Genomic DNA, 20,169 nt, shown 5'->3' with positions numbered 1-20,169 from the left:
TCAAGTTTGATTTTTGTGTTTAAACATGGAATAACAGCAGCAAAATCTCTTTACAATACTCCATCTTTAAATGCCTTCTTATTTCCTATGTATATACAGTGCGGTGCAAAAGTCTTGAGTCTTGAGAGGTGTTTCCCTAAGAGCTACTAGCTAAAAACTTGGCATATCTCAGCATGCTGTGCAACATCTCCTTGATCCATCTATTGATCACTAAAGCCTCATCAAAAATGGTCTCAGTAAAAGGCTGGCTCTCAAGAAGCCATTCTTAAGGAAAAGAAACTGAGGAGAATAGCTAAGGTATGCTAACTTACACAAGGGGACTGAAAATCATCATCATTATGCACAGAGGAGGTCATCAGAGAGATAACAGTGAATGTCTACAGCCATCTATAAAACACAGAGAAGGCTCTGTTGTGATTTTGTTAAATTGTTCAAATTGATGGAATAATAAGCACAGAAAAATAAAGTGAATCAAATTTTGATCCACCGTGGAATACCATCTGGAAACCATCTGATTGGCAGTGGCTTCATTTTTCAAAATGACAGTGATCCCAAACACAGGGCCACTACACCTGGATAGAAAACACACGATGGTATAGTCATGGATTTAACTACAATGTGAACATTTGGCATCTCTGCAGTGTGAATTTCATATAGGTTGAAACCACAACCCCTGAACGCCTAAAAGGTCAGAATATCACTTGCAACGGCAATCGAAAAACTGAATACAATCAACAGGGGAGTCTGACAATACAGCCTTGATGTTTGGTGTACTCTGAATCAATGTTTTCTCCCAGTGTGTATGTGTCAGTAGGTGCTTTATTGCAAGTCTACTCATAAAATACAAAGGTCCAGATGCCCTTTTATGTTGGGTCAGGTATTGTTGAGGGCTGATTTGGCTTCATAGTGGCCCTCTCCCTTCCAAAGCTGCAGAGCTTTGCTTTATCTGTGGATCAGAGAGTGCTTGGCCAAGCCTTTGTACTGCCTGGCCTTTTATCTGAAAGAAAAAAAAAGCAGTTTTGGCCCCTGTCGCTTTCTCCTTCTGTGTCAGTCTGTCTGTCTGCCTGTCAGTTACTGTCACCGCAATAGGTTTTCCATCCGTCTGTGTATCTGTCTGTCACTTCTGTCATCCCTTTCCTCACCTTGCATTTTTCATCCCCTCCTCTTGCCACCTCTCTCTCCCTGTGCACACCTCATTACAGCAGCATCAGTCCAACACATCTGTTTAGTTAGTGATGTGAAGCTTAGGACTAGGAAAATTGCCTTGTGTCATGTGACCGCCGCCAGTTTCACTCTCCCATCCCCTAAATAGACTGTAATTATTTTTATCAACCAAAACACACATATTCTCGACAACCTCCGTTCACATATGTGCTCTTGGCTCTATTCACACACGCACTTAATGTATTAACCCACATGAGGCTCGCTCTTTGGGCTAGCGACCACGCACCCAGATCTCCAATTCATATTCATTAAGCATGAAATATTATAGAAATAAGTTTGGTAATAGCAATCATCTTTCAATTATCTGGGATTCGTTAGCCTTGTGACAAGACACAGAAAAGGGAAAATCATGAATATCAAATGGGTCCAATTTAACCAAATGTTCATGGACTAAATCACAATTTCATGAATGAATAATATTAATTAAACAGCAGCAGGCAAATGAATCATTCCCGTGTGAAAGTTAACTGAGGGTTTTCTTGCATTATGAAGAGCAGATCAAACATGTCTCCTAATATCTACCTATCAAGAGAGCTTACATGGTCTATGCATACTACACTGATGATAAGAAATAATGAAGATGATGTTGAATGATTGTTTTGCTGAAATCCTCTCACTTCCCTCTGATTTATCCATGTTTGTTTTTATCTTTTTTTAAGCGCTCTTACTCCGCTTTCCATGTTTCTAACATAATGATGTTATTTTACTTTTCCCCACATAATGTCTCTGCCCAGCTACATATTTTCCTTCTCATCTCATTTTCTTTCCTACTGTTTCTTTTACCTTCAGCCTCCAACATGGCTTCTGATCAAGGCCAGGTGTTAGTGATCGTCACAGCAGCGGTTGGTGGCTTTACTCTTCTTGTCATCCTCACTCTCTTCCTCCTCATCACTGGAAGGTAAGGTGGATATACTTATCCTGGTTTTACTCAGAGTGAATATTTCACTGCATGGTTAGTTTCAACTGACATCCACTCTTGTCTGTGCATTAAGTGGAAATATCACTTTAAAAGTCAGTTGGGTGGTGTTGTCTGTGCTTCAAAGGTAGATATGGTAATCACTTAGTCCTATTGGTTAGATTATTTGGTTTCATTGTGCAGATATCAGTGCAGTGTAGAAGCCCCAAAAGACGTTCGTGTAAAGTTTTGTAGCCACAATGTCCACGGTGGCAAGTGGGTAGTTTTGATAAGTGTGCTGACCAAAGTCATGGTTTGTGCCCTATTTATCCGTCATATATATTTAATAGACTCCAGTTTGTTCATGTAAATAGAGAGTCCTCTTTACACACTAAGGTTAATTATGGAGTTCCACAGGGTTCTGTGCTAGGACCAATTCTGTTTGTCTAATATTCAAATTTGTTAAATGATTTGAAACATTTATGTGCAAAAACATTTTCACATCTTTGATATTTTTATATGTTGATGCGCAGAGCCCTAAGTGATCTGAACATTTACAAAATGTCATCTCAGGCTTCAGGCTACAGGATTCAGCCTACAAATAGTTAAGGAGGAGGAATATTTCACTTGTTACCGTTAGTGAAGTATGTCGAAAGGTAACCAGGCGTCTTTAACAGCAGACAATTTGGCTTGTCATGACAGGAAAAGTACAAGTGCAGCTAATACTGTTAGGGACGGCTCTGATCCATTTAAGTATGACTGTAATGATTCATTTAAGTATGACTGTAATGATCCATTTAAGTATAACTGTAAGCTTCAAAATTCCTTACAGTAATGTATGTGCTCAATATTTCCACAGGGCATTGGCACAGCCTTTCACTACATTTGCTTCAGCAATTACCTTTGGACACAGAATACCACTAAAACCCAGGGAAGGGAAGGACATATCAACGAATTATAGGGTTATATATCGTTTGTGCGCACTTATTTTAAGAACAAAATGTGAATTTGTGTAGAAGGTTTTGCCTTTATAGTGATTTAAATAATTAAGCAATTTTTAGTTTCAATTATGTATTAAATTGCTAATGAGGAGTTTTTGAACAAACTAAATTTCTAATCAGTTTTGCCAATTTATCACATTACATTAAATAACCTAATAATTCAATCAAAGCACCAAATATATTTGAGGAAAAAGAAACACAGACAGACACATGCAAAGGAAGAAGGAAAAAAGGTAAATCATTAGTCTGCACTAACGTTAAAGATGCACATTCAAGTATACTATGTGGGCAGATGCACAGGTGTGTAACTCTGCAAGACGGAAAAGAAAAGCAACAACACTTTCAAGACTCTATTTCAGAAGCTAGATTTGGAAGCTAAATAATTTTCAGTTTCACTGTGAAGATACTGATCAAAAAAATAAGTAGAATTGCTCACAAAAAGTGAAATATTCAACATCACAAATTAATCTTCTGTTTGCAATATATTTAATATTGATGTTGATTTCGCAAACATTTATGGAGACCATTTTTAAAAAGGAGTTTTGCATCTTTTGATAATATTTATAGTAATCCAACAATACGAACCTGTGGTTCCATTCACATGCAAATGACAACAATATAATAGCTCCTGGTAGTAAAACAATGGATTGATCTCCATTGATACAAATTAATTAAATCAAATAAATAACAGATCAAGACAGCTATTATTTTTCTAAGAAATAATCTTTGGTAACACACAGAGTCTGGATAATTTACAACACCCACAGAGTTCTAAAGACAAATACCAAAATTTGAATTTGGATTTAAAACATCTACAACATTGATGACCTGTTTTGTCCAAAATAGGAGGTGGAAATGAAGCAAGATAAGCAAGAGTGCATTATTAAGATTCGGACACCTTGACAACAAAATAACTGTTTAAAAAATGTATTTTTGTATTTTAGTTTTAAAGGTGGTGAAGATTTTCTCAGTCACATTTGCTGGTAGCAGTGATATAGGCTCCCAGATTGAATTATTAAGACACGCTGTCCGATCAGATTGGAAATCAAAAGTGTTCACAGTCAGACTGAATTGAAGTAAAAGGCGGACTGTCATAGAGGGAGGAAGATGAGATATCATTTAAAATATGCCGAACAACACACATCGTCAGAATATCTCTGCAGAGAGACATTGATACTGTTCCAGTGGGTTATCTGTGTGAAAAATCACAGAAATAGCAAATGCAAAAATACAGGTATAAAGAGAAGTACAATGTTTCTAAGGCTGCAAATCTCATCTTTTGCACCTTGTTTTTTTTATGCATTTGTCACCAATTGCCTGATAAACTGATTATCTTTCACACAATTACACAGTTTTTAATATGTAAAGATGCATTTGACTGTTTCTCTTAAGTAGACTGATACTTGTTATATAACACCTTTCTACTCTAGCTGAATAAACAAAGTACTTCTAACTAAAAGTCTCATTCACAAGTGCTGTATTCAATGCCTTAAGCACTTCCCTACTATGACAGGCACAAAGTGGATGCAATATCTTGGCCAATGATCCTTCATTACATAAATTAGAAAACCCGAGGATCGAACCACCAACATTTCCATTTGTAGACAACCAACCAGCTTGGTGGGCTGTGGTTCACAACTCAGACACTCCTGAGCCAAAGCACCCCAAGCCTACAGGGACTGGTATTGATGGGCACTTTTCCATTCAAGTAATATAACATGAGCCACACCTATACTTAGCTTTCTAGATCAGCAGAGATCTGGTGTGCTGAGGGTGTGAGCCATAACACCCTGAGCATATGTAGTGTAAATGTATACTACAATATACCTCTAACATTACTGCAGCTGACTAGTGTCCCACCAAGAAGGCATTTGACATTAGGAAGGATTTGGGTTCAGTGGACAAAAATGTCTGTTCCATATAAAGTGTTTGATGTCTTTGGACGCGAGCTCAATCAAAATACTCCAAGTTAATGATTTTCATCAAAGATTTCCCGCAATTCCTTTTAATGGGGCTGACAATGAATTAGATACCTGGCGATATTGGTCTCCGGATATCCAAGTGATTTATTTATTTTTTAAAAATAAATAACACGTGTGGGTATAGCGGTGGTGTGCAGGGTCTTTATGTTTGAGATTAAGTAACCCCTCAGGACCCAATAGTATGTGACCCAATAGTTTATGAAGATTTAACAAATTGCAAAGACAAAACAAAACACACACCATAATTGCTTAATTCACTCAGCACTGACTCAGAAGTCAATGTGAGCGGATTTAACATGCAGGTGGTGTTTTTAGTTTCCTTAACATTATTGTCCTTAGCTTCTACCCAGCTTTAGAAGCACATGCTTTAAATGCCTTTAAAGCCTCTGGATGGAATGTGTGGACCCAGGACGTTTTTATTATCTAAACCTGACCTTTGACCTGATATTTCTAATGCATTTCTCAATCTCTTACACTCATAGTTTCATCAGAAAGCTTTAATTCAGATCCAAGACATGGACGTGTTTCCGCTGTGCTTCAAATTCATTTTGACTGGGAAAAATTATTGGAACTTTTAGAAATTGCAACTTGTACTTGAACTCTTCATCCCGGTTGCCAGAGGACTGCAACCATGAACTTCACAGATATTATTTTATATTTTCTTTTTTTTATGTTAGATGTGCAGTGAACACCTTTATTGTTGGTTTCATTTAAATGCAAAAGTCCGCAAAGTCCAAGTTTAACAGCTGACATTTAAAGCATATTTTGGATTTTGGTAGTTCTATGTGATCTATGTTTGTAGGAGGGTACTTTGTTTAAGATGGCACGCACAAACTAGGTGCAAGAGTTTTTGAATTGTAGTACAAGAAGACTTTTTTTTGCCTGAATTTGTCTAATAGCAGTCACAACAGCAGTTGGAGTGTTTTTTGACTCCATCACAAGCTATCATATCTGCGGTCCCGCTGCCCTGTGTAGGAGGAACTTTCACTCTCTTTCAGTTTCAAAAAAGCTCCAAACGTACTTGAGCTGCCTGGAAAAGATGGGAGCTTTCAGTCATACGCCTCTCATAGATGTAAGGTTGTAGAGGACTTGCTGTATGATGAGTGTTTAACACCTGGCTGGCCTAAAAGCTTACTAAATTTACATCTATGTTTGCTTTCTGCTTATGCTAGATTTGAAGAGTGGGAGCTTCTATGAGAATGAAGGTGTCATGATTACACAGATGTAGCCTAGCTGAAGAGTTTTGCACTACACTGCTGCAATGTTTTTTAATCATTTTCTTCATATTTTCTTTAATCCATCCTTCCTTTTGTGCCCTTTGTAGCCTCTGCAGCAGAGCGGTGCACTGCAGTGAGGTGACTGTGAGGGATGTTAGGGTAAGAGAGGAGTGGTTTGAATTACACTGATGCTTTGATTAGGGCTCTAAGCAAGGTTGTTTTACTGAGGTGTGTGGGTGGGTAAAGTGCTTTTGAATATGCGTGTGTGAATATGTACTCTAACAATGTTCGACAGGGCAGAGAACAGTGGAAGAAGCCAAGGTCTTTGTGTGTGATAGCCGGTATTGTGTGTATGTGTGTGTGGCCTCCTTACAACATGAAAGCCGGTGAGACAGAAGGATAGGCGGATAAAGGGGATCAGAGGACAGGACTGGAAAAGACTGATAAAGGCACATGCCACGATTTCTTTAATGAACAGCTTGACCTCATCAGCAGAGGTCAACAGTAGCTTTCCAAATCCCCTTCTTGTCCTCTCTGCCGCTGTTACCCGCCATGTTATCTGCTCTGTCTATCAGTGTCCAGGATCCCACAGACTTCACTTAGCCGAAGCCCAGTCTGGCAACCTGTGGCTCACAGCCCTCTGACACCTGCTCTAATCTGGCAACCCGGATTATGTTAAGTCTTCAAAGAGAAGAAGGCTCATATGTGATCACATGAACCCACACACACTTGCGGAAGCAAGCGCCAACACTTTCTCCTCTACTGCACTGTCTGCGTTTTCACCCCAAACTTATTCAGTCACAGCCTGCATTATCCTTTCAGTTAGCCTGGCCTCTCTGTCATTCTGGGGAGGTTGTTTTTGTTGATTAGAATAGTTACTGAGGCAGCACCTCTACCTCACATCACATTTCAGACAGAAAAAATGTATTATTAAAAAAAGAAGAAGAAGAAGTCTCCTGCATAATTCATGTGGCTGCTGATCCAGCTGAAGCTGTGGAGGAAAAAAAAAAGCCAGCCATGAGGAAGACATCAACTTCTCCTGTTTCTTAAAACTGCAATAATCAATAATGTTATTCAAACAATTTATCATGTCTGTCTGCTACAAATTGGTGTCACGTGGAATCAACATAGGCCTACAGAATATCTGACTGCAGCTCCTGTCTGCTAGCCAAATAAAGTTTTTTTTGTTCTTGATGTTTCCTCAGTTTAATACGTAGCAGTGTGAACTTGATTTGTATTTCATATGGCTGTATATACATACAGTAATACTGGATAGGAGCAAGTATAGGATAAGTGTGACCACCTCTGTTAAAGCAGTCGATTTGACAGTTTGCAGGTCTGGAGCATTCAGGTGTGTAGTAACACAATGCCCCAGTCTTCCCAAGAGTTGACATCTCAGCACATTCAACCCAAGGTCAGATCAGACCGTGTAATGCTCAAAGTAACTGCAAAAAAGCTAAGAGCTACATCTGTCAGATTGCAGAAATATTTGACAGTACAATTAGAAAAAGACTGAATAAGTTTGACGTGGTTGGAAGCGTCGCTAGGAGAAAGCATCTTTTCTTTAAATTGAGCGTGGTGACACTGCAGCTTAGGTTTAAAAAGTTGCATCTGAACAACTACAGATGAGACCAAAGTGGAAATGTCTGCCATCCAGTGCCACAACTGGTGGAAACACATCATGTAAGGACAAACGTTTCATACCAGTTATTAAGCACGGTGTTGGAGAGGTGATGGTTTGGGCTTGTTTTGCAGCCACAGTATATGAGCACCTTGCAGTCAACCATGAACTTTCTCTCTGTACCAAATATTCTAGAGCCAAATATGACATAATCTCTTCAACAGCTAAATCAAATCTACAACAGTGTGGCTGAGAAAAAATGATTTACAGTGTTACAAAGTTGAAATGCTGTGGTGGAGCTGTGCATCCACAAATGGGCCCACAAACCTCAATGAAGTGATGCAACTAAATAAGAGTGGGTCAAAATTCCATCGCAATGATGTGTGAGACTGATAAAATCATACACAAAACCCTTATATAAGTTATTCCTGCTAAAGGTGGTTGGTTCTACAAACCATTGAATCATGGAGTGTACTAAGTTTTTTTGTTTTTTTGTAGCATAAAATCTTGTGAAAACATCAAAGACAGCTACCATATACTGTATATACCAAAATGTTTCTGGTCAATTGAAAGATATCAGATATTATTTCTATTTATTTAGTTATTAATTTATTTTGCAGCTTTTACTGGCCCCTGCAAAAATGTATTGGTAGTTTGATTCTATAGCACATGATTTTTGCATTCAGTATGAATGTTATTCTTAAAGATTTATCAGGACAACAAGGATAGTATATATAAAGTCAAACAAATGAGCCAAAAGAGGATTAAAGCTGTAGAGACTATTCTTTCTTTATGACTTGGGTGTAAATTAAAATACTATTTTGGTATCTCAGGCAGATAACCTAAGCAAGAAGTATGCTTACATGATGTACATACTGTGAATGCCTGTTTTTGAAACCTTAATAAAGAAATATAAATCAAAAAAAAAAAATAAAGGTAGAGACAGTAAAGAAATTCCTTAGAGGTGATCTTTTAAAGAAGTTCATCTGATTTAATGTTGCAGGTTTAAATGTTAGAGTCGTTTTTTACAGCCTTAATAGACTTTCGCAAATTTCTAGCGATAACTAATTTTTTTTTTCCCCCTGAGTTTTACCTCGGTATTTTTGGCAATTATTTTTATTATTTATTATTATATATAAGCGTTTGTTTAATTGATCTGTGTCACTTAAAATTCCTAAAAGCAGGATTTACTTTGTTCTCATTCCTGATGAATTTAAGTAGTCAAGAAGTATTGTATATTTTTAATTTATCAGTAGTCAATTTAGACAAGAAATATAGTATACTGTTGAGGACTGGGGCATGAATATCCAATGTGGCTCACCTTGGAAGGCTAAAATATACAAAGATACATTAAATATAGTAGCCTTTACTCAACATAGGCCTAAGTTTTAAATTCTTTGCTTTTATTTTGGTGCATTTTTACTCAGGCAAAATTACCCAGTACTCCTTCCATCTCTCCCTTGATGTCTGTGTGGAACTAAATGGCTGCAGCTGTTTGTAATTACTGTCTTTCTATGACTTATTTATCAAACTCTTTGGTATATTAAGATTTTTGCCGCCTTTTGTTGTCTTGGGCATAATGGGGAAGTGATGACTATACTGCATAATAATAAGAATAGTACACAAACTCGAAGGAAAGCCAGCTTATGAATCTGTTTATTCTTGTTATGTTAATAGTAGCATGTGATTTTAGTTGTGTTGCATATATTTAAGCTCGAACAAGTCCCAGAGCAGCAGAAAAAAACCAAAAACATGCAGTTCCATCACGTCCCGCTGGAATCAGGACAAGCTGCAGACCTCTGTCACTCACCACCACCAACTTCATCCCTCGTGGACCACAGTGGTGTGGAGGAGCAGGGCTGAGAGAGGCAGACAAGTCTACAGCAGTGACAGTGAAGCGAGGACTCTCCTCCGAAGTGACAGTGTGACTGTGAGAGCTCTCTGTTCCTGCTTCTGTTCTGTCTCTGTTGGGGGTTTGGGTCAAGTCTCTGGGCTCTGCTCTTCTACTTTGCTGCTTCTCATTTAAAGGATAACTATGGTGAATTTTCTGCCTCGCTCCGCAGAGGTATTCTTGCAGCACTGTTTGTCTCTTTGTTTGCTTTTCAGCGAGATTTTGCAAAAGCTACCAGGATAAATTTACTGGAAGAAAAAAAGGATGAAAGTTGCATTTTGATGGTGATTTGAATTAGTATTAAAAAGAAGCAAAGAAAAAGGCAGAAAAATAAGGAAGATGAGCTTTCACAGTAGCCTTTTAGATTTGTAGATTTTTCTTATTGTTAGCAAATCCTTTGAAAAGACCGAACCCAACAATGAACTGATCTAACTAGCAAATGTCTTTGTAACAAAAGCCTGATGAAGCTCATTCATCATTTTCTTCATTTCAAAAATATACGGGGAAATATAAAAAATAAACAAATTCAGCTTTTCAAACATGCTCTTTGCTAATAAATAAAACATCTGAATAAACACCAACCTTTTAATAAGCATGAGACTCTAGTTTTGTCACTTTTACTCTTCTTGCATGCTGCGTGACTGTAAGAAACAGGCAATAGAGTTCTATATTCTAATAAATGATGAAATATGAGAAAATTTATTAGGGGATACACCAGCGGGACCAAGAGCCCCTCATGCACATGGCTATTAATTAAGCCCTCTACTGCAAGAGGTGTTTTAAAATTCATCAGTGATACATCCTCTGAGAGAACTCCAAGCACCTTTTAATTTTTTATATAACTATTTTTTACCTCACTGCTCCCCTCACACTGTGCCACCTCTCACGCAACCACGTGCTTCACAGGTAGCAGTGCCATGTTTAAATGAATCCATTAATCCGTTTTTAAATAACAGTGAGCCGTTTTAATGGCCGACGGTGCTTCGGCATAAGATGCTTCAGAAAAGGGATGATTTTACCCAAATTATTATATTCTCCCTTGGATATTTTTAAATTATAACTTTACAGATAGTTTTATGTAACTATTTAAATGTTAAAAAGTCAGTACTTTGACAGTTTGGATGCTGTTTTAATGGCTGTTGTAATGCTTTACTGCAGCCAACTTCAGTTGCTGCTTGTTTGTAGGTCTCTCTCCCTTCAGTTTTGTCTCGAGTAATTAAAAAGGATTCACTGTTTTACTGGGATGAAGTGACTGACTTGCCCGTTGAACGTGTTCTCCTCCATGCCATGCCTCCACTGCACTGTGAAATCCTGTCCAACCAGTTGAATCTGCCGTTAGTTGAATCTGAGCAGAGAGTATAGCCATGTACCCTTCAGATTTCATCCTGCTATTTCTATAAGCACCCAAATTATCAGTAACCACTAGGAACCTGGTTACACTGGTAGCCATGGACATGCCCATGGCATAGCATTGATGTTTTAATCTAATCTTGGCTGTAACCAGCTCTTTGGATCTTGTTCTAAACCCTCTGTATTTCCATTCATGAAGGTACCGCTTGACTGCGGACTAGTCATCTTATGTGGTCTTTCAGGGCCTTTGGTTTTCAGTGCATTCTTTCTGAGAACGTTTCTGATGGTTCAGCACTAACTTCAGATCTTTTATCTGCCATGAAATATAAGTAAATGGGCCTCATTTGGCCATCAAACTGAGCTACTAATAACTGAGGGCTGTGTATTAAAATTATTTCCTAAAAAGTTAATGCAGTTGTTTTATTACCCCACATTGAAAGTCTGCCCTGCAATCATCTCTTGATTGTATGATTTCGAATCTGCTTTGGTGGTGTAAAGAGGCGAAAAATATTAAAAATCATGTCATTGTGCAAAGTCTTACAGAACTAACTCTAACCCCTTAATGACATTTTCATGCATTACATTGTTTTACTGGCAAGCCAAAGACATAACTCCCTCAGCAGCCATCTTTCAGTGCACCACAAAACTATTTTCTCTCAAGCATAGCTTTATAGCAAACCTTCTTTGTTACCAATTCATCATTTCACTCTCAGTGCCTCAATACCATGCAGTTTTTTTTTCAGACCTGTCCATATGCAGCACTTTGCCATAAATATAACTCGGAAAAAGTTCCTTTGTGTTTTTTTTGGATTTTTGATTTCAGAGTAACATCCAAGTATCTGTTTGGATAAAGTCATCTGTGGTCTTTTGCAGATGCTGTCATCTAATCTCTCAGCTTTTCAGACTTTCTTGGCAGCAGCTCTTTATCTGTTGTTGGCTGTCTCTCAGTCTGTCAGTGCCCAGATAAACTCTCCCACAAACACACTCACACACACAGGAGGACGAGAGAGATTTTACGTAGTTTTTTTATTTCCAACAGTCGAATGTAGAGAAAACTTTAAATTTTCTTTGTTCCTTTTGGTTAAGAGTCATCGCGTGTAGTTCTCACTGAACCAGATGTCACTTTTCTTTCCATTTTCTCACAAATTGTGAATTGCATTTGTGTCTCTTGCATTATATTTTTTAGCTGCAGAGCCAGTCCCCTGAATGAGATGAAACCACCTCCATCTTTATTTTATCAGCAGACAATCTAACCTAACTCAGAGCCAGACTACGTATGTCGCTGAACATTTATTTCAAATGATAAGCTGCAATGATGAAACAATCTGGTGCTGTGGGGTTATTTTAGTTGTCAGCTGTATAAGCTAGAATTTTGCCTCATTGTGCTGGTGTTTGACCCCGCTCACTGCAGTGTTTTTAAACAGAAATGTTGAGGAGAGAGTCTAAAACTGATCATCTTTCAATCTGCGCATATGTTTGAGTATGTAGAGAGACAGGAACGATCATTTTAAGTTGTCAGTAATTGTTTGGGAATTTTTTGTTGTTTTTCGCTGCTTGAAAAAGTTGCACATAAGAACTCAAAACACCAACATTACGCACGGAGCTCCGTGACTTGTGTTGTTTATATCAAGCTGTTTTTGCAGACGCTTAACTGTGAATAAGGGCCAGACTGTGCAGCACATAACTTGATGGTGATTGTGACAAGTAGATAGGGATGTGTAATTCAGCATGATCCAGAGAACACTATAAAATGATAACAATACCACAATCTATTTTGGGAGTAGCCTAAAGACATGGGAATTGGTTAGAGCAAGATTATGTAACCGCTGAAAGAAGCAAGCATCCCTTACTTAAACAAATGAAAAGTAATTGTGTTAGAGTAGCATGATCCTTTATCATCCTCGGAGAAGCATTTTAATGGTTTTATCAAAAAAGTAACACAAAACACAAATCCACACTTTTTGGTTTTCTACCTGTTGTCCAGTCATGATTTGTCAGGAACCCCATCTGATTAGATGTAATGTAATGCAAGGGATACCTCTTTGGCTTTATTTTCCCCACACAATGATAGCCTTATAACTTGGATTCCCAACATGAAGATATAAAAGGCCTACAAACAAAAGGAAGCAACTCATCTTGTTGTTTCCTTTTATTCTCGTTTATTTTTACTTTATTTTTTTTGATGCCATCTCTTCTGTTGCTGTTTACTTCTTAATATTCTTTAAATCAAACGATTGGTTAAAGCGTTAAGCCCAAAATCACGGTTTAGGTTCACATACAGCTTTCAGTACGTAAGGCACGTTTAAAATGCAAATTTCTCTCCGTGGTTACCACGGTTACGGGTCATTGGTTATCAGGGTCAACCAATTGTGATGACACCAGCAGAGCGCTTTGTCAGACTTTGAGGGAAAATTAAGGCAAAGAGGTACTCAAGCGTTACAGTGTAAAGACGCCATCGGTATGTGATAACATGGGAGAGAGAGATGGCCGCCAGTACTTCCACTGACTAGTGTATTTACAAAGCACTCTGCAGCCATCTTGAAATGCATTCTGGGTATTTATCCAGGCTTCTTTTTTTTTTTTTTTACTTTCATTTCAATGATCACCAGAACATGAAAACTGCATGTACAAATAAAACCTTTTTACCCTGAAGGCTAGACTTCTGCCTTCATCTTTATTTTTGTGGAATTCACCCATAGGGATCAATTCAGGATTTATTTAATGACATGCCTCAAATGTCTCTGTATTTAGTCCCAATACCCCCCACTATCCCAATAAAAGTCACATTATTGCTCATCTGATAAAGTTTTTACTCAATCAGTCATTCTCTGTGTTTTCCAGGTGTCAGTGGTACTTCAAGGCCAAGATGACCTCGGAGGATAAAAGAAGGGCAAATTATCAGAATGGGCACGGTAAATCAATCAAGCTGCCTCTCTCCTTTTCCTTTGTTTTCTATGCCTATTGCCTGACTTTGCAATATCTGCTAAATAAGTTCTAAGTAAGTAACAAACTCTTTTTGAAGCTGGTTTTAACACTACTTGTGTCTGAATGACCAAATATTTGTCTAGAAAGTGACATGTTTAATTTAACGTGGTGCCAGTAAACAGGGAATAAATCTGAAGCGAGTCTGAGAGCCATAGTAGGGAGCTAAGAGCCACCTCTCTTCACTTTGCATTCAACATGCACCATGTACTTCTGTATGGATCATTTCCCATTTGTTCTTGTTCCTTTGCATATTGAATTTTGCACCGACTTCACCATGAGCTTTTACAGAATACAAAAATGCCTACCCGCTATTGTCACGTGTATTTATTTAATAGAGCCACTAGCATGCTCCTTCATCTCTCTGTTTCTTCTTCTTTCCTTCATCTGTTGTCTTCCTTCTTATGTCCACTTAAGTTTCAATTAATATGAGCATGAGCTTTATGAGCTTTTTTATTATTTCATATTATTTTTTTCTTAATCTGGTTACACATGACAACTGCATCTCTGAGCTGTCAGCTTTTGCACTCCAGTACTTTTCTGTTGCTTTATATCTTTTATGCCCAACTTTTCATTCCTGACATGAAAATCACAAATTGAATTGAGAGCTGTGAAGTGAAAACTGGAGAGAGAGAGAGAGATATTTGAAAGGGAGTTGAGCAGTAAAATGAAGACGATGGTGACAAGGTGAGGGAAATTTGCTAGAGGATAAACAAAAAAGGGAGACTCAAATGAAGATGAGGGTTGAAAGGTACAGAAAGAGAAGAGAAGACAAAGAGAAATGAGGACTGTTCAAAGAGGACGGTTGGATCGAGGCCACAGAGCTACAATCGGCTGTGAAATACAGTGCATATCTCCTGTGTCCTGTTTCAGCGGCACAGTGTGAGATGCTGAGCAGAAGCTGTGAAAGGGGAACCGGGTCCTTGGCATTTTGCTTGTGTCGATTCGTGCCTCTGAGACAACTCGTTGTTGTTTTTTTGTTTTGTGATACTCTATCGATCCCTGAAGGAGAAGCACAGCTTCTGTCTGGGAGCTCTCCGCTGGGAGGCGAGGGTCAGCGCCAGACCAGCAGCAGCTTGTTAAAGACTCGCTGACTTGCTCAAGGACACTTCGGCAGGGTGAAGGGTCGCTTTAAATAATGGCTAAAAGCCTGACCGTGGTTAAAAGGAGGGTTCAGTGCTCAGTGTGCTGCCCTGCGGGGATTTAGCTAAAGATTTGTGCTCGTTGTCTCATAGCTCGTAATAAATGGAAGTGGGAGGATGTGTTTGAAGCCATTTGTCTCGAGAGAGTTGAATTTGTTTATATAACATCCTATGATCCAGTGCTGATGGAATAATATAAAAAATAAAAACAATTTAGAGCTTTCTCCTATCAATTTATCTAAGATATGTAGACTGTGTGAATGTGGGTTTGTCTGCTTTTTTACTATGTTTTTGTCGGCACCTGGATATTTCAATCATTTCTTTCATTTTCTCTTTAGCGTATCTGTGTGTTTGCAAACTGTTTTCCATGCTTTCAGCGATAACACAAGGATGTTGGGTCCTATGCAGTCAGCTTATTATAGTGGTTGGTTTTTGCCACACTTAACTAAAGATCAGTAATCCCATGAGTGTGTTTATTTTCATCCTTTCCACATTCCCTCAGTGAATGTAAAACTACCTTGTGGGGTACAAGTACCACTGATTGTGTAGTATTTGAAGCATGCATAATGAAGTTGCAGCCGTACCATCAGTAAACTCCACAAAAAACAAACTGCATGTACGCCACTTCACTGTATTGATTACTCGCTGTGTTTGTCCACAGTCCCTTTCCCAGGAATAAAGACTTACGTGGATCCTGATACATACGAAGATCCCACGCAGGCTGTCCACGAATTCACCAAGGAGATCGACCCCTCCAGGATCCGCATTGAGAGGGTGATCGGAGCCGGTATGCTCACGCAGACGTGCACACACTCTTATACGCTTGCTCACTGACACAATGTTCTCCTGTGATCACAAGAGTATCATTTCATGTTGTTTTGGATAACAATAGTTTTAAATGTGTATATAAGATTATCAGTTTTTACCACTCTAAACGCCTCTCTCTTTCTCCTTTGTATATACTAAAGAGGATGCCTTTTTCATCTGCCAGCTTCTCCCTGTCATTTTCTTGACACATGCTGTTGGAATATTAAAACTTTAACAGGTTTAGAGAACAAAAGGCAATGTAAGAATAGACTTGAGGCTTTTTTTAGAAGGTGAAAGAGAGAATGTTATGAAGTTAACCTAATCAGAGCAAAGCTAATAAGGCTGGAGTTTAAATGGGAACTCCAACACTGCCCCCAGGTGGTATGCTGCATTACCTGCTGATGCCGCGATGCTTTCTGATATACATCGTATCGTGTTTATGTGTGTGTCTATGCGTATTTATATACTCATATGGCATTAAAAAAGTAAGTCTGCATTGCATAAATCATTAAATCTGGATAGACTTCATTTAAAGTTAGGTTTAGGCAAGTAGTCAGGAAGTGAAGATGCAAGTGAGTTTATTGAGCTCCGTGTGTGTGTGTGTGTGTGTGTGTGTGTGTGTGTGTGTGTGTGTGTGTGTGTGTGTGTGTGTGTGTTCTCCAGGTGAATTTGGAGAAGTGTGCAGCGGTCGTCTGAGAACACCAGGGAAGAAGGAGATTGCCGTGGCGATAAAGACACTAAAGGGAGGCTATGTTGAGCGTCAGAGGTGGGACTTCCTGCGTGAGGCATCTATCATGGGCCAGTTTGACCACCCTAACATCATCAGGCTGGAGGGCGTGGTCACAAAAAGTAAGGAGGATTGTGAGAGAGGTTGCTTACTTGAGGCAAATTCAAATCGTTCCAATGTACATGCAGTGTCACCTCTTCAGTACGTTCTTCTAATATAGTCTGAAACATAGTTGGCAGTGATTTATGGAGGAGCCTGTACACAACTGATGCCGCTGATGAAAAACTGTATTTTTAAGCTACGAGATAAATCTTTTCTTCATAACTCGGTTCGCTCCCCCATACTGCTGCTGCTTTGCTGTATTCACTGCCAACACACAAACTCAAACCCAGTCTACTGCTTCTTCTGCACATTCGAGCCTAATGAGTTTGGCGTTTTTTCATGTAGAATTAAAGAAAAGAACATTGCATCATATAAACATTTGAAACTCTGCTGCTATATTTTTATCAAAACGAAAGAAGACCCCTCCCCCCCAACAGTTTGGCTGTCTGTTGTAGTCTGCGCTAAATCCTGAATTAACATTAAGCATTTTGCTTATAAAGCAATAAAGTTCCACCTTTGGGTTTTTGGTTGGTTTTGTTTTTTTTCTTTGTTTGTTTTTAGAGCAACCATAAAAAAAAACAATCTTTAGGGCTGGAACAGACTATTTTTTCATACTGAGTAATTAGTCACCATGTGAAATGACTTTGCTCTGTTTATACGTGGCTCAATGTCACTATTTCTGCTTACTTATTGTGTAAATTTGTGTATATGTGTGCATTTTGTTTGCAAGTGGCCGGGGCTGCATGGCTGTGTAAGTCTCCTGTTTTTGTGAAGAAACACATTTTTTCTACAAAACTCGTGTGCGTGAGTGTTTGAGTGTGGACATGTTAACGAGCTCTGTTTTACTGGGCTCACCCTGTGCAACATATGGTTGTTTTTACAGGGGTTGTATAAACTGAGACATCGCTGTGAATATAAATGTGTCCCCTGAAGACTTTCAATCCCTCTGTGAATGCAAATAGAGGACACTCCTCAGCTCTGACCCCCAAGTGATAAAAACCCAGGCGATAAGGGTTTTTTGTTTGTTTGTTTCTAAGCCAATACTGTCATTATTACATTTAAGGCAATGATGGCTGGTTTTTGCAGCCACGTATTTAAGCGTTTTCATGCACTAACATCTCTGAAGAGAGTGAGTGGGAAAAAAGTCCTCCCAACAGCACAGAGCTGACTTGTGCAGTAAGACTCTTAAAAACATTTTCAGTGACTGTGACTGAGAAACCTTTCATCACATCAGAGGTCAACAACTGTGTCTGCCTGCGCTGAATAGACATCTTTTATCAATAGCACCTCTTTCAAAGCAATTGAGATCACTCTCTAGTCATAATATTGCATCTGGTCCATTTGTACGTTTCATATGTTCTTAAGGTTTTAAATAATGTCAACTTTTAAATTATATATATAAGTATATATCTTATATCTGAATAAACCTGTTTCCATGACTGCGAATTCAAAAGTGAACATATGCATACAGCACCCTATACATATTAAAAGTCATTTGTGTTTGCAGTGGGGCATCAGACTGTATGTAGAGGCTGTATGTATCCTATCTGTGTTCACCTGTCTGTCTTTGTCTTTTTCTCTCACTCTCTCCATCTTTCACTCCTTCCATCTGTTGTTGTTCTTCGGAGACTAATTATGGAGAGTATTGTGCTGTGACTGACTGCTATACCTGCTCTGAAATAACAGGTGACACATTAGATTCTGGCAAGCAGGTGCGTTTGTTTTTGTTCAGGCGCTGCACTGCATAACTATATATTGTTTCCAGACCTTGCTAATTAGCTCGGGAAAGCCAAGCTTGATCAAATAATTTCTTGTCTATCCCTGCTGGATTTGTGTAAGGAGGGATGATATTTAAAAGTGATAGGCTTTTGCAGATTTAAACAAAAACATGTGCTCATTTGGTCTCAGGTGATAGAGTTCAGCAAAAACAAGGCTTTACTTATCTAGCCATATGCCTGTATATATATACTCCATGTCTTCCATTTTTGTGACTGGATTATACATTATGAAGCTCAACACATATTATTCCTGAATGTGTGTTTATTTTAAGTTCTTTGGCTTGCCGATTTGAATACCACAGTAGACTTTCAGAGATTATTTCATCACACAACACCATTGACAACAGGTGCTCGGTCTTCCAGTGGAAATGCTCCAAGCACATTCTGTTTAACAGAAATGTTTTAAGCCTGCAGCGTTTACAATTTCTGTTTAAACCAAAGTGGAAGATGCTTCATTAGCAATCCATAGGAACAATGAAATGCTGGTGCTCAAGTGACCATAACTCGCACCATCTGTTATTTTTATAATTATCCCATACTTCAGACAGTTTTGCATACTTCTTTTGGAAAAGTTGCTGTTCAAAGCCGTTATAAAAGTTAACCCAGCATTCATTCACCAAATCAACCTGTCATTTAGCATCTTTAATCTTTTCTTTTGTAAAAAGTGCAAAAGCAATTTACGTTTACAGTCACGTCCTGTGGAAAACTAAGTACACCCTTACAGCTCCCGTGGGAATTAGGAGGATAAGTAGATAAGTAGTAGCCATATACTGCTAATCAAATATTGACCACCATCAAATTCAACTAGATCTATAAAAGCAGATGTTTGGGCAGTTTGCTGGTCTGGAGCATTCAGGTGAGTATTAATACAACGGCATCTTCCCAGTCCTTGAGAGATTACCCCAAGGTCGGATCATGCAATGCTCAGACAAACTTTAAAAAACTCAAGAGCTACATCTCAGAATCTGCGAGCCTCAGTTACCATTTTAAATGTTCATGATTGCTCATGATTGTGCAATAAGAAAAATATTAAAAGTTGGGAAGCTCACAAAAAAAACATCCATAGTTCAAATTTACAAAGCTGCATCTGAGCAAACCACTGCTGGAACAGTGTCTTTTAGCTCGACTAGACCAAAGTGGAGATGTTTGGCCATAATGCACAACATCAAGTTTGGCCAAAGTCAAACAGAACACATCAGCATGAACTACCAAGCACAGTAGTGGAGGAGTGATGGTTTGGACTGGTTCTGCAGCCACATGACCTTGGCCTCTTGCAGTCAATGAGTCCATCATGAACTGTTCAACCAAAGCAACCGAGACTCATATGTACCATCGCCCGACTGCTAAAGATTGACTGAAGCTGGGTCATGCAACAGGACAATGATCCCAAGTATATTAGAAAATCTACACCATAATGGCTGAAAAAGAAAAGAATCAAGTTGTTGCAAAG

The 20,169-nt window shown here is 38.7% G+C and overlaps 1 protein-coding gene across 1 annotated transcript in view; it reads left to right on the top strand.

Annotated features, from left to right (window-relative positions):
• Nucleotides 1–20,169, top strand: part of LOC120731327 (ephrin type-A receptor 6-like) — a 179,260-nt gene that overhangs the window by 145,987 nt on the left and 13,104 nt on the right. Inside the window, exons 8-11 of the mRNA XM_040028310.1 lie at nt 2,014–2,122; nt 14,023–14,093; nt 15,967–16,092; nt 16,776–16,961. Coding sequence (XP_039884244.1) covers nt 2,014–2,122; nt 14,023–14,093; nt 15,967–16,092; nt 16,776–16,961 — 492 coding nt within the window. The remainder of the gene's footprint in view (nt 1–2,013; nt 2,123–14,022; nt 14,094–15,966; nt 16,093–16,775; nt 16,962–20,169) is intronic.

Source organism: Simochromis diagramma, unplaced genomic scaffold (genome assembly GCF_900408965.1).
Source record: "Simochromis diagramma unplaced genomic scaffold, fSimDia1.1 OVJJ01000343.1, whole genome shotgun sequence".
NCBI lineage: Eukaryota > Metazoa > Chordata > Actinopteri > Cichliformes > Cichlidae > Simochromis > Simochromis diagramma.
The sequence above is the reverse complement of the archived record's forward strand: the minus strand, read 5'-3'. Positions and strand labels throughout refer to the sequence as shown.